At 32.9% G+C, this 25,634-nt stretch overlaps 1 protein-coding gene across 4 annotated transcripts in view; it reads left to right on the top strand.

Annotated features, from left to right (window-relative positions):
• The window catches only part of LOC123536056 (uncharacterized), a 188,069-nt gene that overhangs the window by 136,886 nt on the left and 25,549 nt on the right, over window positions 1-25,634 (top strand). For 3 of the 4 annotated variants that reach the window (XM_045318841.2, XM_045318842.2, XM_045318843.2), the window contains exon 4: window positions 16,448-17,015. In XM_045318841.2, the coding sequence (XP_045174776.2) occupies window positions 16,914-17,015 (102 nt within the window). In that variant the 5' untranslated portion in view covers window positions 16,448-16,913. Of the gene's footprint in view, window positions 1-2,222; window positions 2,507-16,447; window positions 17,016-25,634 lie in introns of those variants that run through there. The other variant, XM_045318844.2, reaches the window with a different exon arrangement.

Here is a 25,634-nt window from a genome sequence, read left to right as displayed (position 1 = left end):
ACCACTATATGGTACACACACTGATACGGAATTACACTTGAGTGAAAAAATATGACGGAAATTCTTTCCAAAATGTATTTCAATAAAAATGTAGATGTATATACACTAAATACCTAATCAAAATAAAAGTATACGATCCAATATATACAAATAAGTTAAATACACCGATGTAGAATACATAGAAATTTCAAAGAAAATGTTTATATTTTTTTCAACATATACATTTTTAAGTTATGATATTTTGACGTCTTAACACAATGCACGTACTATTGTGCGGGTGAAATGGGTATAATTTAGCCAAGACCATTGAAAATAATTTATATTCTCTCTGTCTATAGGCAATGTGGTTTTGAATCGCACCTAATATATTACAAAAATTATCGTACTCCTCGGAAAGCGAATAATGGTCGCATCCTTTAATTGACTTAGGTTTCTTTCACTGCAGTGCGGAATAATTTGCACTGTTAGGCAACAACAATTACTGCTATTTAATTACGTCTGGTCACAAAGTGTAAAAGTATGACTGAATAAAGTAAATGTTCCACATCAAGAGTACAGTTAGCATAGTTTTCTTTAATGAACATATGAACAGTTATTGTGTCATCAGCAAAACATATTTATGATAAACATGATGTTAGATGAAATTATTTTGCAAATTAGTACATAAAAACATAGTCCCTTACATATTCTTACCTTTTGTGATAAGTTTTGTTAAATGAAATTAATCTATAAGAGCATCCCTTTGAAATATATGACGCAACCAAACATGATAGATTTAATCCTTTCATTTTTAATTAGTATGGTATGCTTAGATTTGTTGCATTTAAATGATCAGAAGTTGGACATTTTATTTATTTTCATCAGTTAATTTCACGGGCGTTGCATAGCAACTATCTTGAAAGTTTTCATTATACATAGAATTAACTGTAGACAGGTTATTGTAACAATTTGCTTAACACATTCTGTATATTTTGTTCAGCATACCTGAAAAAAGCTTCTTGGAATCACAGAATAAATGCAATTAATCTAGTATCATTTACTGTTAAGTTCTGTTTGAGATATGTTAGATACGAATATCATGAAATTCTATAGTGTTATAAAATGTAACCACAGAACAAGGTTAAATCGGGACAACATAACAATACTTGTTTCAGCTACAATGTAGAATGAAGGCAGTCAAGATTTGAATCTTTTTATTTGAAATTATAATTCAAATTCAGATAGAATCGATACCACTATTCATAGGGCAAAATATTATAACAATAAAACAACTATTTGTTCCTAGATAGTTTTATTTCCTTGTAATTTAATTAAGATAATTGTGGAAGCTGACAAAACATCTTCGATTGCCTTACTCGTGATCGGAAAAGTGCGTAACAGTACCCCCAAAACACGGTGATTATGTCAATACATTAACATTTTACGTAATTTTGATATTATAAGAAATTCTTTACTGCATACTGATTAAAAGCCAAACTAAAATCATTTCACCAAAATCTAGAATATGATCATTTGTAAAGAATGAGAACGCAGCCAAACAAAATAATTGCAAACGTGTTCTTTTTCCAGTTATTCTTTTTGATAAAGTCTGTTCCGGAGATATAATAAAATGTGCAACACCAATTACGCCCCTTCCCCCACCCCTTGCAGCACTGTATAAGCGGCGAGATCCTATTATATATCTTCATTGAATAAACTCCATAAAGACCATTATATATTATACCATAATTAGGAAATTTATTCTATCAAAACAATGACGACACTTGTTAGAATGTTGAAATGGTGTGTCTGTCCAATGCCTTGCGCAAGACTGAGTTGGTGATCATGAGAGTCTCAGAAGACCCTTTCGCTTGTTTATAATTCTACGCAATGACACAATGAAGTTTTTTTCTTTTGCTAGAATGTATAAATTACAAATGTTGTGTTGTTTATTGTTTTTTTTTTCTTTTTTTTTTGTTTAGCCAGCTGCACAGAAAGCTTATGTTTGTACTTTGATTATTGGATTGAATTAGGCAAGGGTATGTAAATGTCTTCTGTTAGAATATAATGTTACAGAGGAACGCATTTGAGCACCCTTTACAGAAAGCTAAATGTGTTTGACTTGATATCTCTTTACACAACGGTACTATAAACAATTTGTTTTGCTAGCATGTAAAATTCTACGCCGCTTCTTCTTAGAAAGACGATGCTAATGCATCGTTACATTAATGCCATTTTGTGATACAAATAGACATAGGTGAACAGACAGCAGAAAGCCAATGTAAGTGCTGTAATCATTAGATCAATCCGCGATGGACGTTAAAATATTTGTTGTAGTATACTGAAAATATTAAAAATGATACAGCTGACTTAGCATTTCAGAAAATCAGTGTGTTGGATAATATTATGCCGTGTTATTTGGTTTTGTAGATCTTTGAGTTTTGTAAATGCTTTTTCGTTCTAACGGAATAGCTTATTTCCACTAGAAAGGAAAGAACACATACTTTTTGCGGATTAATGATAATACGTACGTATTTGGTTTTGTACATTTTTGAGTGTTGTATTTTTATATTTGTTTAATGGAGAAGGAAAAGAACATATACCTTTTGCGGATTAATGATAATACGTACGTTTTAATTTTGTAGATCTTTGAGTTTTGTAAACGTTTTTTTTTTCTTTCTAACGGAATATTTCCACTATAAAGTAAAGAACATACTTTTTGCGAATTAATGATAATATGAAACTGTTCGAAACGAATTACTTCCTAGGTAGATTAGATTATGATTCTGACTTGAGATATGCAGATAAATCACATTAACGAAATTGAACTGTATTTTACTACCAGAAAAATCTTAGATATTGTATAGTAATTATTGCATATATTAAACGTCCATAAATAATTTGAAACAGATTGTTGTAAATATCGTTTCATACGGGACGTATTCTGTTGTTACAATGTCAAATCATAATTTCAAATAAAATATTGTGTATCTAGAAGAAATGTCCAATAGATTATTAGTACTTTGAGAAAATGTCTCAAAAGAATAAAATTTACACATGTATACGTTATTTTCGACAATATTGTTTTAAGTATGGAATTGGCCGACATAAAATTTGATTCATTCGAAGAACTTTCCAGGTATAATTATACCTTTTAATTGCTTGTTATTTCATTCATTCACGTTTTAATTGATAACATTAATACAAGTTATAAATAAACTTTCTTTTCACTGATAGGATCACAATCTATCAAGACTGGAATACCAAGAAATATGCCTACTGCAATTAATATCCTATTATTAAAATTACTTAATATTAATTAACAGTAAACAAGATGTTTGTACAATATTAAAATTACTTCATAAAACGTATTCGGCAAGTTCTTCTCCAAATTGAAATAAATCATAAAATCTATTCGAATATTTACATTAAATAAATATGCTATTATGTTACCATTATAGAAAATTGTAGAACCGAGGTGAATTGTGACCCATTTTTATTCGTTTCTCGTGGTACATGACAGTATGAAGAGAGAGTACAACATAACGGTGTTATAATTTCGTAAGAAAAGTAAACGCTAAAACTTAAAAAAAAATTCGTCCGAAAGGGTCTCTAATCTAAAGCTTGTGTCTGTTACATACTGTCAAAAAAGTACATGTATATAATGTCGAGTATTTCTCTTAACCTTGCTGCCTATATTTGATTTGCTACTTAAAAATTCGTATTATTTGAAGAGGGTTTTTCAGATTTCGTTTTTAGTAATGTATTTGTTGAAACTTTTATAACTGATCAGTTACAGTTATATATATGTTCCCTGAGGGCTTAAATTATGTTAGATTTTCACTAGACTTCTTTCTAAACTGTTATTCTCCTATCCTCACTGTGTCAGCATGATAAGTATCAAAATAATAAGGAATATTATGAATTTTAGAAGCAGTGTATAACATTTGTCAAACTTTTGCTTTGAAAAATATATCTAGCCTAAGTTTATTAGAAATGCTAGTCTAGTTGTTAAAAATTATTACTTCCCTTTGCCAATATTGGTTTCGCAACCAAGATAGATAGAAAATAAATGAATTCAGGAGTTCCACACAGTTTTACAATATGTCCTTAGTTCAGATCGTTGATCTATCCCAACATCTGTCAAATGCAAGCTGTAGCTGAAACGAAAAGATATACTGAAGGTTTTTAACAATTCATATTAAAGGGGGCTAATTACAAAAGGTTATACAAATAATGAAACACACATTTCTAATTTCTACAACTCTGTATCATGGGTATTTCTTTCCTAAATAGCTCTCTAACATTATATGTGAAAAGTTAGAAATGTCAGTGACATAAAATGTGGTTTAAATGACGATTTTTGTCAGTAGATGCATACTATTTTCAGTATACGTTCAGTTACAATTTAAATGTTGAGTTCATCTGTTTTTTTAGGAAATGTGACCACGTAATTGGTATGTCTTAACCATTAGCAGAATTAAAGCTTCTTCTACGAAACGGAAGATTATCCCTGCGCTTACCGGAGATTATAGAGAGATAAAGTATCGCAAATACTTTTGCTGTCTCACATCATATGACAGTACGCATGACGATTGTATCAACGTAAGAAGAGAAATGAGTGGTAGTAATGTCTGTAACGACATAGACGTGTAATTAACAAACCTGGTCATAGACACTAGTATATAATCATAGTTGCAATGTCTCGTTTTTGAACAGATAGCACAGATTTATTTCTTCAGACCTGTATCAATCTGCATCATGTATTGCAAAACAACGCATTCTATCTGGCTCTTTTGCAAAAACGTTCATGTTATTTATGTGTCTTTCTTCCTACTATGCAACGACGGGATCGGTTTTTGATTTAGATAGATTCCAATTGCAAAAATGAAAATCAAGAAACGAAAACATTTCTTCTAATAATTACATTTTACACTGTCGTAAATTGTTTCAGCTGAACCACCAATTACAAGTGTAGAATGCAAATTGGATGCCGATATTTGATTGAAATCAAACGAATTCTTTCAAGAATCTAATCGTAACACAAAAGTGTTTCGTTTAACTATAAACTGTCTTATCTTAATATATACTGAGATGAAGTTATTCACAATGGCAAAAATCATATATTGTAAAAGTGTTCTAGAAAGATAAAACATCCATTTTCTTGAGAAAATTGCGTTAGATTATTTGTTTAATATATGATATCTTTCGATAACACTTCGTAATGGACAAGCTTTATTCTTAAATGATTACTTTGCTTGAAGTAACACTCTAAGGTTTCAAAAAATATTTAGTTTTCTTATACGAATAGGTCCGCCAAAGTATTATTTAATGAAATATTGGTAAATATTGATCAGTATATAGAAGCGCGTTGAGAGATATTTCCTTCTTGAATGATTTCCTCACTGGCTGCCTCATGACTTTTAATATCAAATAAACACTGTTTTCTTTTTATAAATAAGCCGTTTGACTTACGGAGACAGAACTGTGTAATATTAGAGATACATCGAATTATATAAGCTGCATTTGAAGCCATAGAGGTAACAAGATCAGTGCAACAGTACATTGTGTCTATTTGTGGTACAAGCAGACAAACCCGCCACAGACAAGCAATCTTAGTGATAAATATGTTTGGTGTATCTTTATATAGTTTTGTTGAGTAAATATTGTAAAAATATGAAACATGTACGCATTTGTACGAAATGTTCGAAAACATTCAATTGACTCATGGGAAAAACTGTGAAATTTTACCTTTATGTTTGCTTATAATTTTATTCATTCATGGTTTAATTGATAACATTAATCATTCATAAAAGCAATAAATAAACTTTCACAGTGTATCAAGATTGGAACAAAATATATATTGAAAAGTAAAAAAAAAATGCATACTGTAATTGCCTATAATTATTGGCAAAAAAGACTGTTTTGAAAGTATATAATAATCCAATAAAAAGTGTTCAGTAATTATTTCTCAATGTCCAAACTGAATGGCAAAAATGATTCCATTTCAATATTTACATTAGATATAGAAGTACAGTGTTAGTATCTTGGACAGCGTCAAAAGCTGGTCAGGATCCATGCAGTTCGCTAACGGTTTCTGTAATTGCAATAGGCTTTGAAAGCGAACAGCATGGATCCTGACCAGACTGCGGGACCTTTCAACTTTTGTTTTTCTGTCCTGATTGTCTTACCAAGAAGCATAATATTTGAAAAGTTAAAAATGTTATAAAATGTTGTTAAAATGTGATCCACCTCCATTGGTAGTGGATGCATTATGTTATTCAAATATATAACAAATGCTTTAGAAGTTATCTGCATCTTAAGGAAATGTGACCATGTAATATGCATGTCATGCCTAATAGCAATAAAGCTTCTTCCAGGAAACTGAGGATAATCCTTGTGTTTACCAGAGATTACAGAGATAAAATATCGCAAATTATTATGCTGTCTTACATAATATGACAGTATGCATGACGAATGTATCAACATAAGATTATAAATGCGTGGAAATAACTTAAACCGATAACCTTTTTGCACATATCTTAAACGTGAAAATATTTGCGAATCAAACATTTCTTGAAAACATCGCGTTCTAGAATATTTGTGACTACTAAAGTGTATCATGTTAAAATGCGTGGAAATAACTTAAACCGATAACTTTTTTGCACATACATGTATCTTAAACGTGAAAATATTTGCGAATCAAACATTTCTTGAAAACATCACGTTCTAGAATATTTGTGACTACTAAAGTGTATCATGTTAAAGTTATTATTTGGAATTGCATAAGCGTATAAAATAAAAGTAAATAAATAATAACAGAGTCTTGTAGAAGAAATTTTGTAAGTAAAGAATGCAACAAGAAATATAATATCATACTCGGTTTGACTGGGATCTGTTCAACAGCGGTAATGAGAAGTGCTAAAACCGATCATGCACCCTAGCAATCTCTAAGTGCAGTGAAGTCTCCCGTACTTGGTTGTTATATTTATTGATCTTTTGGGATCATGAAGTATATTCAATACGTCCGGTGCTAGTCGGCATAAGGGGTGTGTTTGATTCGTTACGCACTTTCCATTACATCTGAGGGACAAACTCTGTCAAACCGAGTCTGCTGTTATTTTGCTTGGTTGCATTCTTGGCTTCGAAAGGATCCTCTTACAGCTTTTATTAGGCGGATCACTGTTTTACAGATACATTAGATGGTTTCCACGAGTTCATGGCATGCTGTCTTGTGTTGCAAGCCCAGCGAATATATCGCATGAGCCGAAAAAGTAATATTTGTCTGTAACTGCGTTTCTTGCATACAATAAATTTTGTTTCAAGTTTTTCTGAACACAGAATCATATTCGGCGAATAGCACAGCTTTTCTATGGGCTAGTATCAATTTGTATCATTACAATATAACAAATTCTGTATCATTTTTTTGCACAAGTTTTCTTGTTGTTTTTATGTGTCATTCTTCCTACTCTGCAAAACCGATTTTGATTCAGATAGATTCAAAGTGCAAAATGCAATAAGAAATCAAGATTCAAAGTGCAAAATTTAAACGAATCATGAAACAAATACATTTGTTTCAAGAATTAAATTTTACACTGTCGTAAATTGCTTCTGCTGAACCATCAATGACGATTGTAGACTGCAATTGGGAGGTCAATATTTGATTGAAATCCATACAATTCTCTGAACATGGAAGTGTTTCATTTAATCACAAATTGTCTTATCTTAATATATGATAGGAAGAATTTTTCACAATGGCAAATATCTTGTATTGAATAAGTGTTCTAAAAAAATATAACATCCATTTCCTTGTGCAAATTGCGTTGGAATATCTGTTTATATGATTTCTTTCGATAATACTTCAAATAATTACGTTGTTTGCTGTAACACTCCAACACTTAAAATGTACTTAGTTTAGTTATAGGAAAAGGTCCGCCAAAGTATTACTCAATGAATTATTGGTAAATATTGATCAATTAAAAGTGCGTTGAGATATATTTCCTTTATGAAACAGCTCCTCATGGATTGTTTCTTGATGCTTAAATATCGAATTAACAGTGTTATCATTTTAATGAGCCTTTTGATTTGATGGGAAATGAATTTTTGTTGAACTCGTTGAATTGTCTTTTGTAATACATATGTGTTTGTATTAGAGATATATTGAATTATATAACCAATGCAACGAGGGTTGGCCCTTGTGGTTAGATATTTAATCACTTGAACGGTGACCGTGGTAAATCAGACGATGAAACAAAAGAAGGTCTTCTTTATTTTCATTGCAACACGCTAAATAAAATATAATTTTAAAGAATTATACTGAACTTTAGTCATTCAAATTGTAATGGACCGGACGTCATGCGGCATTCTGACATGATAGTTTACGTATATATATTTGTAAACAAAATACCTTAGTTAAATATAGTCTGTTTCAAAAGTTATAGTTTTCCTTTCCCGCTGCCGAAATGCTTCATAAAGATCATAATCATAAAAATGGTATTTGTTTTGCGTGTAGGACTGGGATGGGCTAGAGACACATTCGCAGTACTGTAAAATACTTATTTGCTGTAGTGTGGATGTGCCCTTACCCCCCAAACAGTTCAGTCAGTGAAAATGTAATTCTACTTCCTAGCATATTTTAGAATTGAAATTAATAACACCATGTCACGTATAATTGTATTGTATTTAGAGCAACTTTTCGCTCATACATCATGCAATATGATTTGAGATGAAATAAAGTGTTGTCTATGTCTATGTCTATGTCTATGTCTATGAATAAACGCGACAATAAAATCTGTTTAAAGATCCCTTTGAAGCATAGAATGTAACCAAGCGGATTAATAGTACACACAGTTTGACTGAGTCTGTTCATGAGAAGTTTTAAATGTGCAACCTCCCTTATGTCCTATAGCACCGGCTTAAGCGGAATTCTATTACACATCTATTGAATGAACTCCATGATCCCAAAGTACCAGAAAGTATAACAATTTTACAGCCGCGACACGGTTGTGATAGTTAATAAAATCTGTTAAAGCATATAATACAACGAAGCAGAATAATAGTAGACTCGGTTTGATTGAGTCTGTTCATTGTCTAAACATTGTTTATCGCAGAATTTATAACGCATAGCTTCCTGACAATCAAATTGAACCATGTTATGATAATGACTTAATAATAGTAATAACAGATGATAATAATAGTTATAATAGTAATAATTACTAAGGTTATTCTTTTCAAAATAAATGCAATGCGTTTGGACGTACATACTTTTCAAAAAAGAAATTGACTACCACATGTTATTTCATTGTTCATAAATCAGATATCCAGATTTTGTCTATTTCTAGAAATCGGTGATCTAAATTCCTTTAATTTCTGAGAATTTTTTTTTTATTTTTGAGATATGCATTCCACAGTTTGATTTTTTTCTTATCTAATCTGCTCCAGTTTTGTAAAATTCGCTACAGGAAATTGAGTATTAACCAGAGAATTTTTTATCTAGTCACTGACAGTACGTATTTAGCAGTTTATTTGAATAATTAAATTTATATTATATAAAAGCTGACACCACCAATATTCCAGACAGCGTATTAATTTTTAGAGAGATTTTGTCTAAGAAAGCACTGCAACAATTTACAAGGAATAAGGTATTTAGATAATTCCACCGACAAGAGTCTACACTTGACACAGAATGTTCAAACTTGCTACCATGATTGGTCTTATAGAGTAAATGACCCATATTATTATGGGGGTCAATAGGTCAAAGGTAAAGGTAACAAGGACCTGAACATTGAAACATATTTCTGCAAGGTTACTTAATAACCACTTGACTTAGCATCTGCGGACTTGTTAGCATGATTTGGATTATGAAGTAGATGGCCCCTATTGTTTCTTGGGTCAAAGGTCAAGGTTACAGGGGCCTGTTTATCTAATACGGTTTCTACTCGAGAACTATGCAGAATCTTCAAATTTGATAGCACGATTGGGCTTATAAAGTAGATGACCACTATTGTTTCTTTTTTCTTTTGTTTGTTTTAGGGGGAGGGGAGGAGGCATGATCGGGGTAGTAGGACAAAGGTCTAGGTCATAGTTATCATGGGACTGAAAATGGGACAACCTATGATGGGGACATGCGCGTTTTACAAACAGCTCTTGTTATTTATGACAAACGCATGTAACAAGAATTTAACAGTTATATCACTGAAGTGGTAATATTGCACTTTTTCCGAAAAACATACTGGAAGTTAACTTGTTTTTGTTTCTTTTCATAAATTTTTATTGTTTTTAGTCACGTCATTGTTGAGGTGCTTTTTTTACTTGGTTATCAGTTGAGAACGTTTAAATTTGCTGAAAAAAAATGAATAGCAAGGAGTATTCCACAAGGTTGGAAGCACATCCAGCGCAGTATGTTGTCCTTGACACTAATTTCTAACAAAAAAATTCTTACCCAAAATCACCTAATCCACGGTTACCAACGGTATATTTTGGAACTTGAATTTTACTCACGATCACAAAGTATAGTAGATTGAAAAATATGTTAAGGATAGGTGTAACTAGAAAGTAACCAGATATTTGCTTAATTTATTTGCAGTCTTACCTGAAATTTTACCTGCGACTCTTTGTTATGTGCTTTGGCATCTGAGGTATTCCGCGAATCTTTGTAGCCCCTAAATCGCCTGTTGTTATAAACAAGAAATATCTTTTAAAAAGATGGTCGACGAATTGTATTAAGACAATAAGTTTATGAGGTTTACATATCATTTGTGTTATTCTATCATCTATCTAACATTTTGAAAATAGCAAAACTAAACAACACTTAAAAAATTTAAATGGGTCTCTTTTAATTTTTCACAAAGGTCTCGTAACGGTGCAATATTGTTTCGATTTTTTTTCTATGTCGAATAATTACAGCAGTGGTCTTGAAGTCACTTCTCTACTTAGAAGACATTAATCGATCGGCTAATCACACCCTCATTCATGTGATACGTAGACCGTATTCAGCTCTCCCTGTAAATTGATACATATTGGTATTTGAACAGGTTTCTATTACATTTATTAAACTTACTTATCATTTTAGATATATCAGTATTCTTGCTAAATATACTGAGCGAAGCATAGCTTTAAAACTATAAACATCGTCATTAAACACTCCTTGTCTGACATTTCACTTAGCGTTGCACAATCAGGAGAGTGAAAATCAAGAACAATCTTTAAAAAAGATTGTCGGCTAATTGTAGTAAGACAAGAAGTATATGAGGTTTACACATAGTGTCATTCTATCATCTATCTAACATTTTGCAAATAGCAAAATAAAACACCACACTTAACAACAGTTTAAATGGTCCTCTTTAAAATGTTCACAAAGGTTATCTAATGTGCAATTTTGTTTCGTTTATTCTACGACAAATAATTACAGCAGCGGTCTGGGAGGCATTTCTCTACATAGAAGACTCTAATCACACCCTTATTCATGTGATACGCAGACCGTATCAGCTCTTTCTGTAAACTGATATATGTTGGTATTTGAACAGGTGTTTATCATATTTATTAAACTTATCATTTTTCTAGATATATCAATATTCTTGCTAAATATACTGAGCGAAACTTAGCTTTAAAACTGTGAACAGCGTCATTTGTCTATATTTCACCCAGCGTAGCACAATCAGCAAAGTGAAACAAATAGACACTCTCGTCCAATCAGGTAGAGTGTTGCATAAATCGTTCATTTTGATAAATTATCTATATTATCGAGTAGTCTGATTTGCAAACTGAAATAACGTGGCATGGTCACGAATTCGTTCTTAATACAGCATTTGCCGAAAAAAAGCGAAACATAGTGTTCGCGAAAGTTTCGAGGGTTACAGTAATTGATCCAATATCATGCATTAGTGATCTGGTTTATCAAAGTAAGGACTGGACAATGATGTCCCAAAATTCGGATAGTTTTTATAGCCTAGTCGTGTTAGTGGTACGACATCGAGTGTTAAACAATTGTTGATATATTCAGTTTTTGTATGCTCCACTTGCATACCTCTACAACAAAAATGAATATGTCTTGTGATCTTAGAAGAAGTTGATTTAGTTGGTCTATCACAATTACATAAATGTCAGAGAAAGTACTTATTTTACCTCAATATACACAATAATAAAGAGTGAATATGTTTCGTTTTGATAGTTTTGCTTTGGGACCAATGATCGTCAGCAGTGTCTTTAAATATATTAACAGCAGAAAATTATAATTTGCTATACTTTGTGTCCAGTGATTACTTTGATTTAGAGACATTAGAAAATAAGCATTGCACTTAAATAGTGTCACTATGAACAAGTAACTTATTTCTATTCATCTCCGCTTCTTCGAAGATGTAGCAGGTTTTTTCTACAAAATCAGCTCCAATGAATGATTTACTGCCTGCTCGTTAGATGACATACATGGCATCTGACCCCTTTGATTTAATGATGAAAATATGGATTTCAAATATTGGCCATAATTTCTAAAAGCATCCCAAAAATGCATGTATAAATAACTTAGCATATAAAATTGCCAAGGATGAAAATATAATTCATTACTAATTTTGTTGCCATTGATTCATAAATGATTATCCCCTCTATTATATAAACATTGCTGTCTGAGCCTCAAGTAATGCCAATTTGGCAGGGCATTTAAACATTTCGTCTGTCAAAGGACCAATTAGTCTTTAAAGATATGAATGGACAAAGTGGATCGATATTCGCAGAAATTGCATTAAGTGTGTTTCTTTCTAGATAAAACGCAGTGACAGCGTAAATTTATTTGCATTGCTAAAATTATAAAACAACAAATGAACCTAATTCAGCCAGCTGTACAGAAACGTTATGCGACTGTTTGATTTTTTAAAAGTCGCAATGGTACTATGATTTATTTGTTTGGCTAGAACGTAACAATAAGGTCAAGTGACAAGTTTAGCAGATTAACAAAGCAGTGTAGACCTGTTTTCTTTTTTCTAATGTTGAAATTTATATTTTATTTATTTAAAATAGAATATATGTTCACAGAACACTTTCATTACTTACTCCGGTATCGTATCCTAGTTGAGAGGCGACAATAATTTTCATCCCCAGAGATTTTATACCGTACACTTACTGAACGGTTTAACGATCAGTAATAAAAACTGAAACCAAAAGTTCAAAGTACTGGAGGTCAGTAGCATTTACTATTGACCGACAAGCCATTCAATAAATGATTTATCACATGACATCAGAAAAAGATTTCAGTTTTTTTATAGTTTTGAATTTATCCTAAGAAAATATGGTGTTAAACACAGCACAACTATGCATCGGCAAATTATAGAAAAAAGTTATTTACTAATATAAGCTTATATACCATATTTGTGGAATAAGAGACAAAGCAAAGCAAACTCATTGTATGTCGTTTCAAGGTAATTATCCAACAAAGGAATATATACAGCGCAAATATTAAAATATTTAATAGAAATATAAAACCAGCCTATTTTGAGATCGAAGTGAAGGCATTTACGGTCGCTAAAGAAACCACTTATACGATATGAAAAAAATGCGCAGTGGAATGGTGCAGTTATGTGCATTGCTAAAACGTAAAGTTACAAAATGACATTGTTTAGGAGTTACCAAGAACACCAATATTTTCGATTTGATTATATAATTATATTACGCGACAGAGTTCAATATGATTAATTGATCTATTAGAATATACACTTTAAAGCAGCTTCACAGAAAGCCAATGCAAATGTTTCGATTATTGGATAGTTATTCAGCGGAAATGTTCAAATTACTTTGTGGCATTTAGAGACCTACTTGTGCCAATATCATAATCATATTAGTGTTTAATTATTCAAAGACGCGCGATAGACATTCAAGTAATTTATTTAAGTATAATGGAAATAGTTTTGTTAGCTTTTCAGGAAGTCAGTGTGAGTATTTTGATTACGCAGTTATACGTTTACGTTTGTTAATGTTTTTTTGTAGATATTGGATTTTTTGTAAATGTTTCTATTCTTTCTCGCGTAACGAATCATTAACTGTTGAAAGAAAACAACACATTTTTTCCGGATCAGTGATAAATATTAAAAATTCGTGAAGATATGTCTTTCTACGTCATTTACATAATGGTTCTTACTTGAGAAATGAATAGGAATCTTTATAAATATATTATTTGGTTGCTTCCTTGTCCTAGCTCAAAATCAAATAAAATAGTTCGCTACTAGACATTTTGTATGAAGAGAGTTTGGTTTCTTAACCTGACGTGTACATTTTCATGATCTTGGCGTAATACACGGGAATTGACAGTTTCATTTATCGAGAGGGGGGATATATTCAGTAGAGGTTTGGTCTCTGTCAACTGGGTTTGAAATTTTTCCGGCCTTGATTGACTAAAACGAACAACTGTTGATATATGTTGTGTAATGCTAATTTTGATATAGAACCATTTCTTTCGGTCTATACCTAATATTTCCAGTAAATATTTTCAGTTTTCTTCTTAGAGTAATGGTAAATTACATCGATTGATCACCGATAGAACCACGATTGAAACATTCATACATATACCTTATGCTAACAGCAGAATGTTTTACTTCTGTACAATTACTTCATGAAAACTAATATGTCAGTATTTCTTGCCTGAATGGAAATAAAGCGAATCTAATGACAGATATAGGTGCTAAAACATTCGTTTCTTGGAAAAATAACTCTGACGTTTGATAATGATTAGAAGTAGTCACTAGGTCGTTAGTGTCTGACATTTACCGTAGCAATATTTTGTGTTTGTCTATCAAACAAAAAATCAACTCTTTGCTTATCGGTAAATACAGATCACAACTGACGTAACAAATCAGCAATCTCACATTATAAGTCAGTGTTTATGACGAAATGAGCTGTAAGTGTTATTGTTCCACCGTCAGAGTAAATTGCAAAATACGTATTAAGGTAGGTTTGCACGTTTGATAAACCGGAAGTAATGGCTAACGTAATTTATCCGGATAACGTAGAATAAAAACTTGACTCGGCATCATTTTTGAATTAATGATACCCTATAATTAAATTGATTAGAACGGCAACGTTACTCTCTTCAAAACATTATATTTAAAAGTTTGATTCGTTAAATAATTCCAAATTATGCCTTAAAATCATCTTGACCGCCTTACTCAACATGGTATCAAAATTGTGATTTTCCCATGGACTCCATTTATGAAAACTTGTGTGAGGTCCAAATCAGTGAAATCAGTCTAGCAAAAAAAATCAATCACACGACCCTATCTTTTTTTATTTGTTGGATTTTCTAAGTATATTCTGAAGAATAAGGGTTTATTCAAATTCTGCATTGTAGAAATATTTGATCCGAACATGCAGAACTATCTTAATAAAAATTATATACAGTCGCTAGTTACTACAATCGTGTTGCAGATTTTGAGAACCCTTGCGAAAGATCATGTCTAATTTCAATTCACATTGGCAAAACAGTTTGTCGCATGCATTTGATATTTCGTTAAAAGAAACGAAACTGAAAATCATATAAATGAGTTGATTTAATTATTTATTCAGTTAAGTTCCTTAAGAATATTAAAACCAAAAAACAGCATTGTGTATGTGGCAGAGCAAAAGATCATCTCTGTACTTATTGGTGATTAAAAGGGGCGAATGGCGCCAAATATCGCGCTGTTCTACATTTTATGGCAGTATTTATTACTCATTTATCAGTGTAGTATGAGATACGTAATATATCTATAACTTCATAGCAAATGTAATTAGCAAACAAATGTTCTTCTCCCAGGACAGTCAATAGCTAAATAATTCATGTCAGTTGAAAGAATTACAGATATAAACAATTGATGTTCCTACCGTTAACGCTAACAATTACAGAAATTACTTTCCAACAATTCATGAAATCTTAAACGTCACACTGAATTTTTTGTGAGAACAAATGACTTTAATTACCATGTTAAAGTGAATTGTTGAAATGTGCGCGCTTAAAGAATAAGGTCTGACGTATATTTGTGATTTAAAATAACCAAAATGCGAATAATCCTTTGTTTACAATACGCGAACTGTATACATGGTATCTTTTACATTGACCTATACGTTCAAGAATCGGGAGGATATCAAATTGGTTCAATTTCTTCAAGACTTTGAAACAGTTGTTTTTTCAATGTTATTATGCTGTCCAGGTAGAACATATATTCCTTAATCATTTTCTAACGCTCTCATTTGTAATCCGGGCACGTATAGGAATAGGTAATGTAATGAAAGGTAGGAATTATAGCACACATGCGCGCGCTATTAAGCTTGAGCAAGAATTGATCAACGATAATCATGTGCCTCGGGACAATATAAACTTTGTAGATTTACTTCAGGAAACGTAATAAGTGGTTAATTACTGATAATTAATGAAGCCATATAAATTCCTCTAAACAGGTATTGGCTTGAGCATGACAGTTTTGATTCAAATGTCTTCTTTTTGTTTCAGGATAACGTTGAGAGAAGGTAAATTGAATTGATGGAATAGATATTTCACACCCACGGATAGCTGTTTGGATATATTTCAAATACAATAAGATATATCTAATGTGATAAACGGGCAGTTCTTGAAATTATTTCTCAGCACAGACTTTATTCTACTACTGAATTTTGGAAAACTTATGATTAAGCGAAAGGTTGTGCATGTAGACGATAAAATCCGTTCAGAACATAGCTGATGTGATACCACTGGAATTTCCTTAAAAACTAGTGATCAGGCGACCAGTGCTCAAGAGCCTAATTTAAAGTTTAATGATCATGCCAGCAAATGATTAAAGCGTGCTGTCGTAGTAAAGCCAATTTTAGAAGCACCTGTTTCGCTACTGGATTGTTTTCGGAAACCTAATGATTAAGCGACAAGTTGTATAGGCAAATGATTAATCCTGCACTCAACGTAGTAAGTTGGAAAAGCCTCTATGTTACTAGTGGATTTTCTCGGAAAACTAATGATCAAGCGACCAATTGTAACCTCAGCGTGTAATGGGAGATGGAGAAAGAGAAGATCTAGTGCTGTAAGGGTAGGTATAAATGTTTTATTCCTTATGTTTTGTTGTATAAAGTGTGTTTTTTTGCCAATGAGAAAATTGATATTGGGACGGCGTATCTTTATTCTGGCTTATCGTTAAGCAATGTGAAGTAGTGTTCACCTCTGGTATAGAATGTACATGTATTTAGTATCAAATTAAGTACAAATACAAAGATTACACGTAGTAACGAATACAGCTATCAATTTTATACGAAAAGGCACCCTACATGATTTGAGAGAGACAGAGTCGTTGCTGTAATGGCTAAATAATCAATTAAATTGTTGATGTAGTGACCATATATTCAACTTACTTGTTGATGTTATGGTCGAATAATCGATTATAAATTGACGATGTAATGGCAGCATATTTCTTGAAAATGTGTATTGTAATTTAAAAAAATAATATACCCAAAAACAGTGATTTGTCGTTGAATACTTTTATTGTTTCTTTTTAATTATATTACAAGGGCGAAATTCGACAATGAACGACAATGATTTCATTCAAGAGCAAGCCACTGTTCTAGACATATCATTTCGATTCCTAGACGATAGCAAGGATTATTATGTACATTCTTGACGAAATCACTCAAATATTTGCTTTATTCTGTGGTTTTCTTTCCCAGCGCAACGCTATGACGTTTGACACTATGACGTAATAGCAGTGATTTATTGCATACTAACTTAGTTTCAGTCTTCTGTTTTTAAAATGAAAATGAAAATAATTCTGGTCGTGTAAGTATGTCAAATAATCAATGTAATTAAATTGTTGATATTACGGTTGAATATTCAATAAATAGTTGATGTAAATACTTAAGTCAGTTAAACATTTCGCAGATTATTGTTGTCATACATTAAAGTAATGCAGCCAAAACCTCACCATACAGCTTTAATATTTTCAATTCATCTTGCACTCTTCAGCAATATTTAATATTTAAATGTTGATGGAAATGCTGTTTTTCCTTAACAATAAAGAAAGAGTGTTATGTAATGGCACACACTTAAAAAATATCACTATTTAAACCATGTTTATTTATTTATTTATTTTGTTGGGTTTAACGTCGCACCGACACAATTATAGGTCATATGGCGACTCCCCAGCTTCTATGTTGGAGGAAGACCCCAGGTGCCTAAACGATGTTTAAGTCTGGAAGGTTTTCGACCTAGTTTGAGCCCATATGGCAATGAAATATAAAGATACCCTTAATGAACGTGTAATTAGGAGTCTGACCAAGATCTGTTACCTGGACAAATCAAAGGTCTGGATACGTTTTGATATCTGGAGTAGCTCTAGAGGCTATGGTAGGTCATACATTGATGTATGGTAGTATATGTTCAAGTCCCTATATGTTCGGTACAATATATGCATAGATGTATAGATAGATGATTCCACTTCGAAGAGTCAAAAGTCGTCCATTACAGTTTTGGCCTTTGACGGACGGACTTACGTTCAAATTTGAGGATAAAAGGGCAACATAGTAACTCGAAATTCCAAGTTAAGTCAAAATTTCGACGTACGTAACTCGAAATTTCGAGTTAATAAAAAGACGCACCTGGCACTAATGCTCTTCCGTAAAAAATGACCTGGAGCCAGATTTTTTTTTTTTTTTTTTTGGTGATTGGGGAGTCAATTTTGTTTTTCATTATGTTAAATCCAGAAATTTTTTCTTCAAGCAAATCCAAAGACAGATTTTTTTCAAAAGAATATCCAAGCTCCTACGCCCAGAAGGTCAAATGGTCGCCGCCTAAAGCCTGGACTTGGCAATTGGAAGCGAAAATTATTTTATAAATTAATGGCAAACAGTGAGTAATTTTTTTTTTAAACCAGGACGTTACTGTCTTTCTAAAGCTAAAATATGATATTATAGACTATAGAACGTTTTACACATTAGATAATTCAAAATGATATCTTTAGATCAGATTAAAATGTACGGATCGTTCTCTTTAATCATGGACAAATATCTTAAAAACGAGCACACGGACTTTAGAATTCGGGGCCGAAATTGGCCCCAATCCAAAGGCACATAGTGTATTTTTTCCCCAATTTCAAAGCTAAATTTTCAAAGTTAAATTTTTTTACTTTTTTCAACTTTTTCAAACATGTCTGTTCCTATGAAACCTTAAACATTTGAAACACAAGACAATTTGCTAACTAATTGCATATTGATAAATTTTGTGACCATTTTTCTTTTTTGAATGTGACATTTTAATAAAAAATGTCTTTTAACAAATCCCAATTTAGGCGTTTTACGACGCATTTTCCCCAATTGTAAAGGCCCAGCCCAATTACCAAATCAGTGGGGAAAACACTGCTAATTATTTCGCCATATTATAGCCCATACGTGTATTTATAATTGTGAGTAGTTTCATTAAGATCTACATTACAGAAAATTTCTATTCGCGAAATGTCATGAAAATTGTGATTTTCCCATATACTCCCATTATGAAAACTTATGCGAAATCCAAGTTTTTTATATCTATCTAGCAAAAGAAAATAAGCACACAACCCTTTTTTTATTTACCGATTTTTTTCTGAAGTTTTGAAAAACCATGTTTAATCAAATTGTACATTGTTCAAAAATGAACTGAATATTCAAAACTACCTTCATTTATATCATCATGGAACTATTATTATTTACTATAAGTCTTAGAGCAGCATTGATCAAAGTACACTGAAACATGCAACCTGTGTTATCAACCGTTTTAACTGTTTATCTTTCTACTAAGAGCACGATGATAGGCTTAATAAAAGATCCTGGCTAATGAGATCCTATAATCAAGTCGATATGTTCTGTTTTTAATTACGGATGATACAAATCCGAGACGCTTTATTTGTGATAACGGATTCAAAAGTCGTCATTATATCTACTATAAGAGAGAACTTTTCAAACCCATTCCCGTATCCACCCCCCCCCCCCCCCCCCCCCCCCACACACACACACACACACACACACACACACACACACAACGTTTTCTTGCAATTGATTGATGTGTGATAAAAAAAATTCCAACTGTGTGTCAAAATATTTATTCTCAATTTTTAATTTAATATAATTCTAATCTGTTCATTGATAGATGTTATCTCGGTGGGAAAAACATAATCCTCAGCACCTGTATTGCTTTCCTGTATCATTTAGACACAGATCAACAACAAGGTCTACTGAATAATTATGTAGACAATAACGTTAGCACATTTATGTATAGCTAACAATAGACCGTTTGAATCAAAATATAAATATATTGGCACAGTATAACATATATAGTAAACAATGGGGATGAATTTAACAAATAAAAGAACAAACAATGTATTGTGATGTAAATTTATTTAAAAGTGATGACAAGTTGTTTAACTGTAACTTTGCCATTTCTTGAGAACGATTGAAAACACCTAGATGATTAATAAAACCAGTAAGAGCCTTTGGGAGCAAAGAACGCAACCAAGCAAAATAATGGCAGACTCGTTTGATTGAAGAAGCATATTTCCTCCTTAATAATTCATAGTTTTCGTTATAAACGACAGATGTAATAAAACAGATATGAACGCCAATTTTCATAAACTTGTAACATGCAAAGCGTGATATTTGTAGTTGGAAACTGGCACGTGACACTACTTCAGATAATAGTCTAATCAGTTTTACGGTTGTACTTAATCAAAACAAATTTGTAGCTGCATGAACTCGAGCTTTACTGTATGTTACCTCAAAGAAAGTCAAATGATGTAGCACCTTGTAACCATTAGTACTGTTTATCAGAGTAGTAGCAGAGTGATTCATATGAAAATTAATGATTGTACCAGTAGGTCTTCCCTGAATGAATTAAAATGATAGTGATTTCGTGTTGTAGATATTATTTAAATATTAGCCTAAAAGTGTTGGATTATTACATCAAAACATCAATTATTGTGTGCACATGTTTTCCCTGAAGAGGACATAAGTTTTGATAAATTAAAAAGTACCCACGATAGGTTAGAATTGGAAGACTCTCAGAGGCACCTGGCTTTGAAACACAAAAATGCTTAAGTATACACACGAAACCTAACGAATCCGAAACGCATATACGTAGTGTTTGTTACGTGACAAGACAAACATAGGGTCGCCTCTTACGACAATCAGTTTTTTAAACATGTCAAGCATTTCAAGAAACAAATAATGGAAGTATACTAATATGGTAATTGGTTTAACATGAAAAGATATTGTAAAATATTTACAGGCACGTTGACTTAAGTTTTAATCCTTGTTATTATAAGAACTAGCATTTCCTTTTGAACTATAGCATCCAAAATGTTTGTCTTGTAGACAGAAGTTCAAATAACAAAAACATAGAAAGAAATAACAGATAAGTTACAGAGGTAAAGATCTTTAGGATAAAATAATTTAGGTAAGCATATAACAAACAATCGATATGTTTGAATTTAAAAACACAATATACATGAATGAAAATGTTTGCTGCTAATGTGGTTTGTTATGTGGTTTTTAATGTCCTTAGCATAAGCATTTATCTAACAAGCACGAACCAAACCTTAGCTCACTGATCAATACCACAATTCACAGGTCATTTTTTTCTTCTATATTCTAAGCATAGAAGGATATTCTAATAACTAGGCACAAACATTCATCATTCCTGTATGTAACATTTGCAAAACCACGCGCCCTAGCTTCGTGCCACACTTAGAGGTCAAAGATCATAGGTTATATTTCGTGTCTGATCAATATTTTTTACACAGATAGCTACCGGAATATCTTGACAGACAATCATAATAAAAAGACAACATCAGACGTGCAAATACTGGCTCAAATTCTAGGATACCTTTAGAGGTCAAAGAGGTTATGTATTGTATGTCTGGTCTGTAAAGCTTTTTTTGCTAGGATGGATATTAATTTCATTAGCACGAAGAAGAAACAAAACATGACGTAGTGCATGCAGGACTACAGTCGTGTTAAATTCACACATTATGTCATCAGTTATGTTAATGCTCAAACTTGACAATGGATGTTTAATAATTTTACTTCAATGACCCTTAACCAGTAACAAACTTTATCATTGTTTAGCAATACTTCCCTCAGTTAGAGGACATAAATGATATTTAGGAAAATATATTATCTGTATTAAGATCTTTAGGAAATATAAAACCTAATAAAGAAAAGGGTAGAAGACTAGGACTGAGTCTGTTCATTAGGAATAGTGAAATATGCAACAACCCTCACGCCCAGTAGCACTGATTTAATCGGACCTCTTTTAAGGAGAAATATTTTACATGAACTGCATGATTCAAAAGGGCTAGAAAATATTTCAAGTTTCAACCCTTCTATGCGTTTTCAATAGAAATTGTAAAAACTTGACGGGGAATAATTGATATGAGAACAAATAAATACAATAAGATAAAGACAAAGCAAGTTCAAACATAACGGATGCCACAAAAGAAGTTAGGTAATTTATTTTCTGACGTATAATGTCTTGTATAAGTATCGTGTTAGTATTGGCGGTGCATTGACTGAGTTTGTTCAACAAATAATCTCCGAGTGGTTTGTCGTCTAATTTATCACGGTTCAAAGTTCAGAAGCACAGGAATTGAACCTCGAGTGGTTTAATATCTAAGCAGCTGAACGATGAACCGTGGTAAATTAGGCAACAGTCACAAGAAGGCCTAAATTGATTTCATTTTTACAGCCGTGCCGTGTGGCGGCTGTAAAAAGTCTCCCCGTACTTGGATTCAGTGTTGTTATATTTTCTGGTCCTTTGGGATCATGGAGTTCATTCAACATATGTGTAATAGAGTTCCGCTTAAGCCGGTGCTAGGGGGCGTGAGAGGTGTTGCACATTTCATTACCTCTCATGAATAGACTCAATGAAACCGAGTGTGCTATTATTCTTCTTGGTTGCGTTCTTTGCTTCCAAAGGATCTTTTTACAGATTTTATTACATATTCATTGAAATATTTTTGTAAAACATATGCTGGGCTTCATCTATTCTAGTAGTAATTAACCGGACGTCATGCGACAATTTCACGTCATGCTCTCTTACCTGCTCGCGCGCCAACCGTTGTTTATAGCAGAATAGAGCTTGGCTTTCTTCTTTCTATAACTGGCAATCAAATCCAGCTTTGTCAAAATAATGATTTGTTCGGCCGCAATTCATGTAAGTGTTCTATGCCCGAGTACAACATGAAATTTACCAATGACAGGCCTACTTTCTTAGTCGATCATCAGACTCATAACCTTGGAACATAGGCTGTTTGTTTTATAAGAAATATAAAATAAAGTTCTCGAGACTTTAAAAATAGAAAAAGTGGAAACTCCACAGGTCGATCAACACGACAGAAATGAAAATGTTGCAGGCTCGGTTTGATTGAGCCTATTCATGGACGGTAGTGGAAATGCATGCTACCGTCCACGCCCTCTAGCCCCGGGTTGAGCAGAACTCAACATTTTCACATGCTACAAGTACAAAAATAATTTAAGACATCCGCAGATGTGTTCATACGGCGGTGCACATGGAACCTTCAATGATACACTTGCATGTAATTCCATGAAAAACGGCGTATGATCCCCAGTTCAAATAATGGGTTTGCCCTAAACTGCCAAAAGACAAAATTAAAAAGCAGGCACCATATCCAAGGGGTGTTTATACAATACCCAAAGCTTTGAAAGCGGGAGTATTGGAACCATTCAGAACGAAATGTTAAAGCTGAGAAACTAAACAGTACCAATAACACGACATACAAGTCGTGCTGAACGATCTGAGAAGATCGAAATATAACAGCCCTGATTGAATGTACGGGGAGACTTCTTACGGCCGCCACACGGCACAAACAACGTTGCTGTGATAATAAAATAGAAAAAGTGGAAACTCCACAGGTCGCTCAACACGACAGAAACGAAAATGTTGCAGGCTCGGTTTGATTGAGCCTGTTAGCCTGTTCATGGACGGTAGTGGAAATGCATGCTACCGTTCACGCCCTCTAGCCCCGGGTTGAGCAGAACTCAACATTTACACATGCTACAAGTACAAAAATAATTTAAGACATCCGCAGATGTGTTCATACGGCGGTGCACATGAAACCTTCAATGATACACTTGCATGTAATTCCATGAAAAGCGGCGTATGGTCCACAGTTCAAATAATGGGTTTGCCCTAAACGAGAAAACAATGAGCAGAAGTACACAAACTGGAATTTAGAAAGGGGATCCGAGGTTATGGAGCCTGCATATCACAGGAACTGCTAAAAGACAAAATTAAAAAGCAGGCACCATATCCAAGGGGTGTTTATACAATATCCAAAGCTATGAAAGCGGGAGTATTGGAACCACCCAGGCGGAAATGTTCAAGCTGAGAAACTAAACAGTACCAATAACACGACATAAAAGTCATGCTGAACGATCTGAGAAGATCGAAATATAACAGCCCTGATTGAACACACTTTAATTATCTTTATTTGCGAATTAGGAGTTTTGATTTTTTTTTACCTTTAAAACTAATATATTTAACATATAAATTGTTGCTTTTGAATAAGCATCGCTTAAAAAGCATCACGTAGTTATTGATTGGTCGATATTACACCGTTGGAAATTTGATTCTATTTACGCCAATGTTTTGTCGTTTTACGATAACGTTATGTAAATAAGAAAAAGTATCAAATTAAGCTTTCGTGATAATTGTTGCTTCAAATAGTTTGGATCCGGTTTTAAGGTTAGGCGGAGCGTAAAGATATGCGTTATAACTAAAGCTAAAACTAGATTGTTGGACAAACCCTTGTATTTATTGGCAATTATACTCCTACATGGCAAATATGTCTACTCGAATAATTAGCGTACTAACGAGATTATGCTTTAATTACGACCTTCATGGAATTCGCGGAGTAAGCAATGTTTGGATAAGTGTAGTCTGTTCCTTAGAATGGCTTCAGGAATGAGATCATAACTAGCATATTATCCAAATTTTATTATTTCGCAAGCTCTGAGAAATTTGATCGGTGTGTTAATTTTTGCGTTGGTCTTATTTCTGTGTAAGACTTAAAGGCCATATCTGAGAGTACACCAGTATACACCTTATTGAATGGCCAGCTGGTCAATAGCAAAAGATTGCCCGGGGTCAGAAGAATTGAGAGCCAATAGATTTGACTATCGACCGGCAAGCCATTTAATAAGTGTTTTTTAGCTTGACTATTCATAGAATAGTGGAGCTATTGGACTCGCCCATGCGTCCGCGTCTGCGTCTGCGTCCGCGTCGGCGTCCGCGTCCCGATTTGGTTAAGGTTTTGTATGTAAGCTGGTATCTCAGTAACCACTTGTGGGAATGGATTGAAACTTCACACACTTATTCACTGTGATAAACTGACTTACATTGCACAGGTTCCATAACTCCATTTTGCTTTTTTACAAAATTATGCCCCTTTTTCGACTTAGAAATTTTTGGTTAAGGTTTTGTATGTAAGCTGGTAACTCAGCAACCACTTGTGGGAATGGATTGAAACTTCACACACTTATTCACTGTGATAAACTGACCTACACTGCACAGGTTCCATAACTCTATTTTGCTCTTTTACAAAATTATGCCCCTTTTTCGACTTAGAAATTTTTGGTTAAGATTTTGTATGTAAGCTGGTATCTCAGTATTT

Source organism: Mercenaria mercenaria, chromosome 17 (genome assembly GCF_021730395.1).
Source record: "Mercenaria mercenaria strain notata chromosome 17, MADL_Memer_1, whole genome shotgun sequence".
NCBI lineage: Eukaryota > Metazoa > Mollusca > Bivalvia > Venerida > Veneridae > Mercenaria > Mercenaria mercenaria.
The sequence above is the reverse complement of the archived record's forward strand: the minus strand, read 5'-3'. Positions and strand labels throughout refer to the sequence as shown.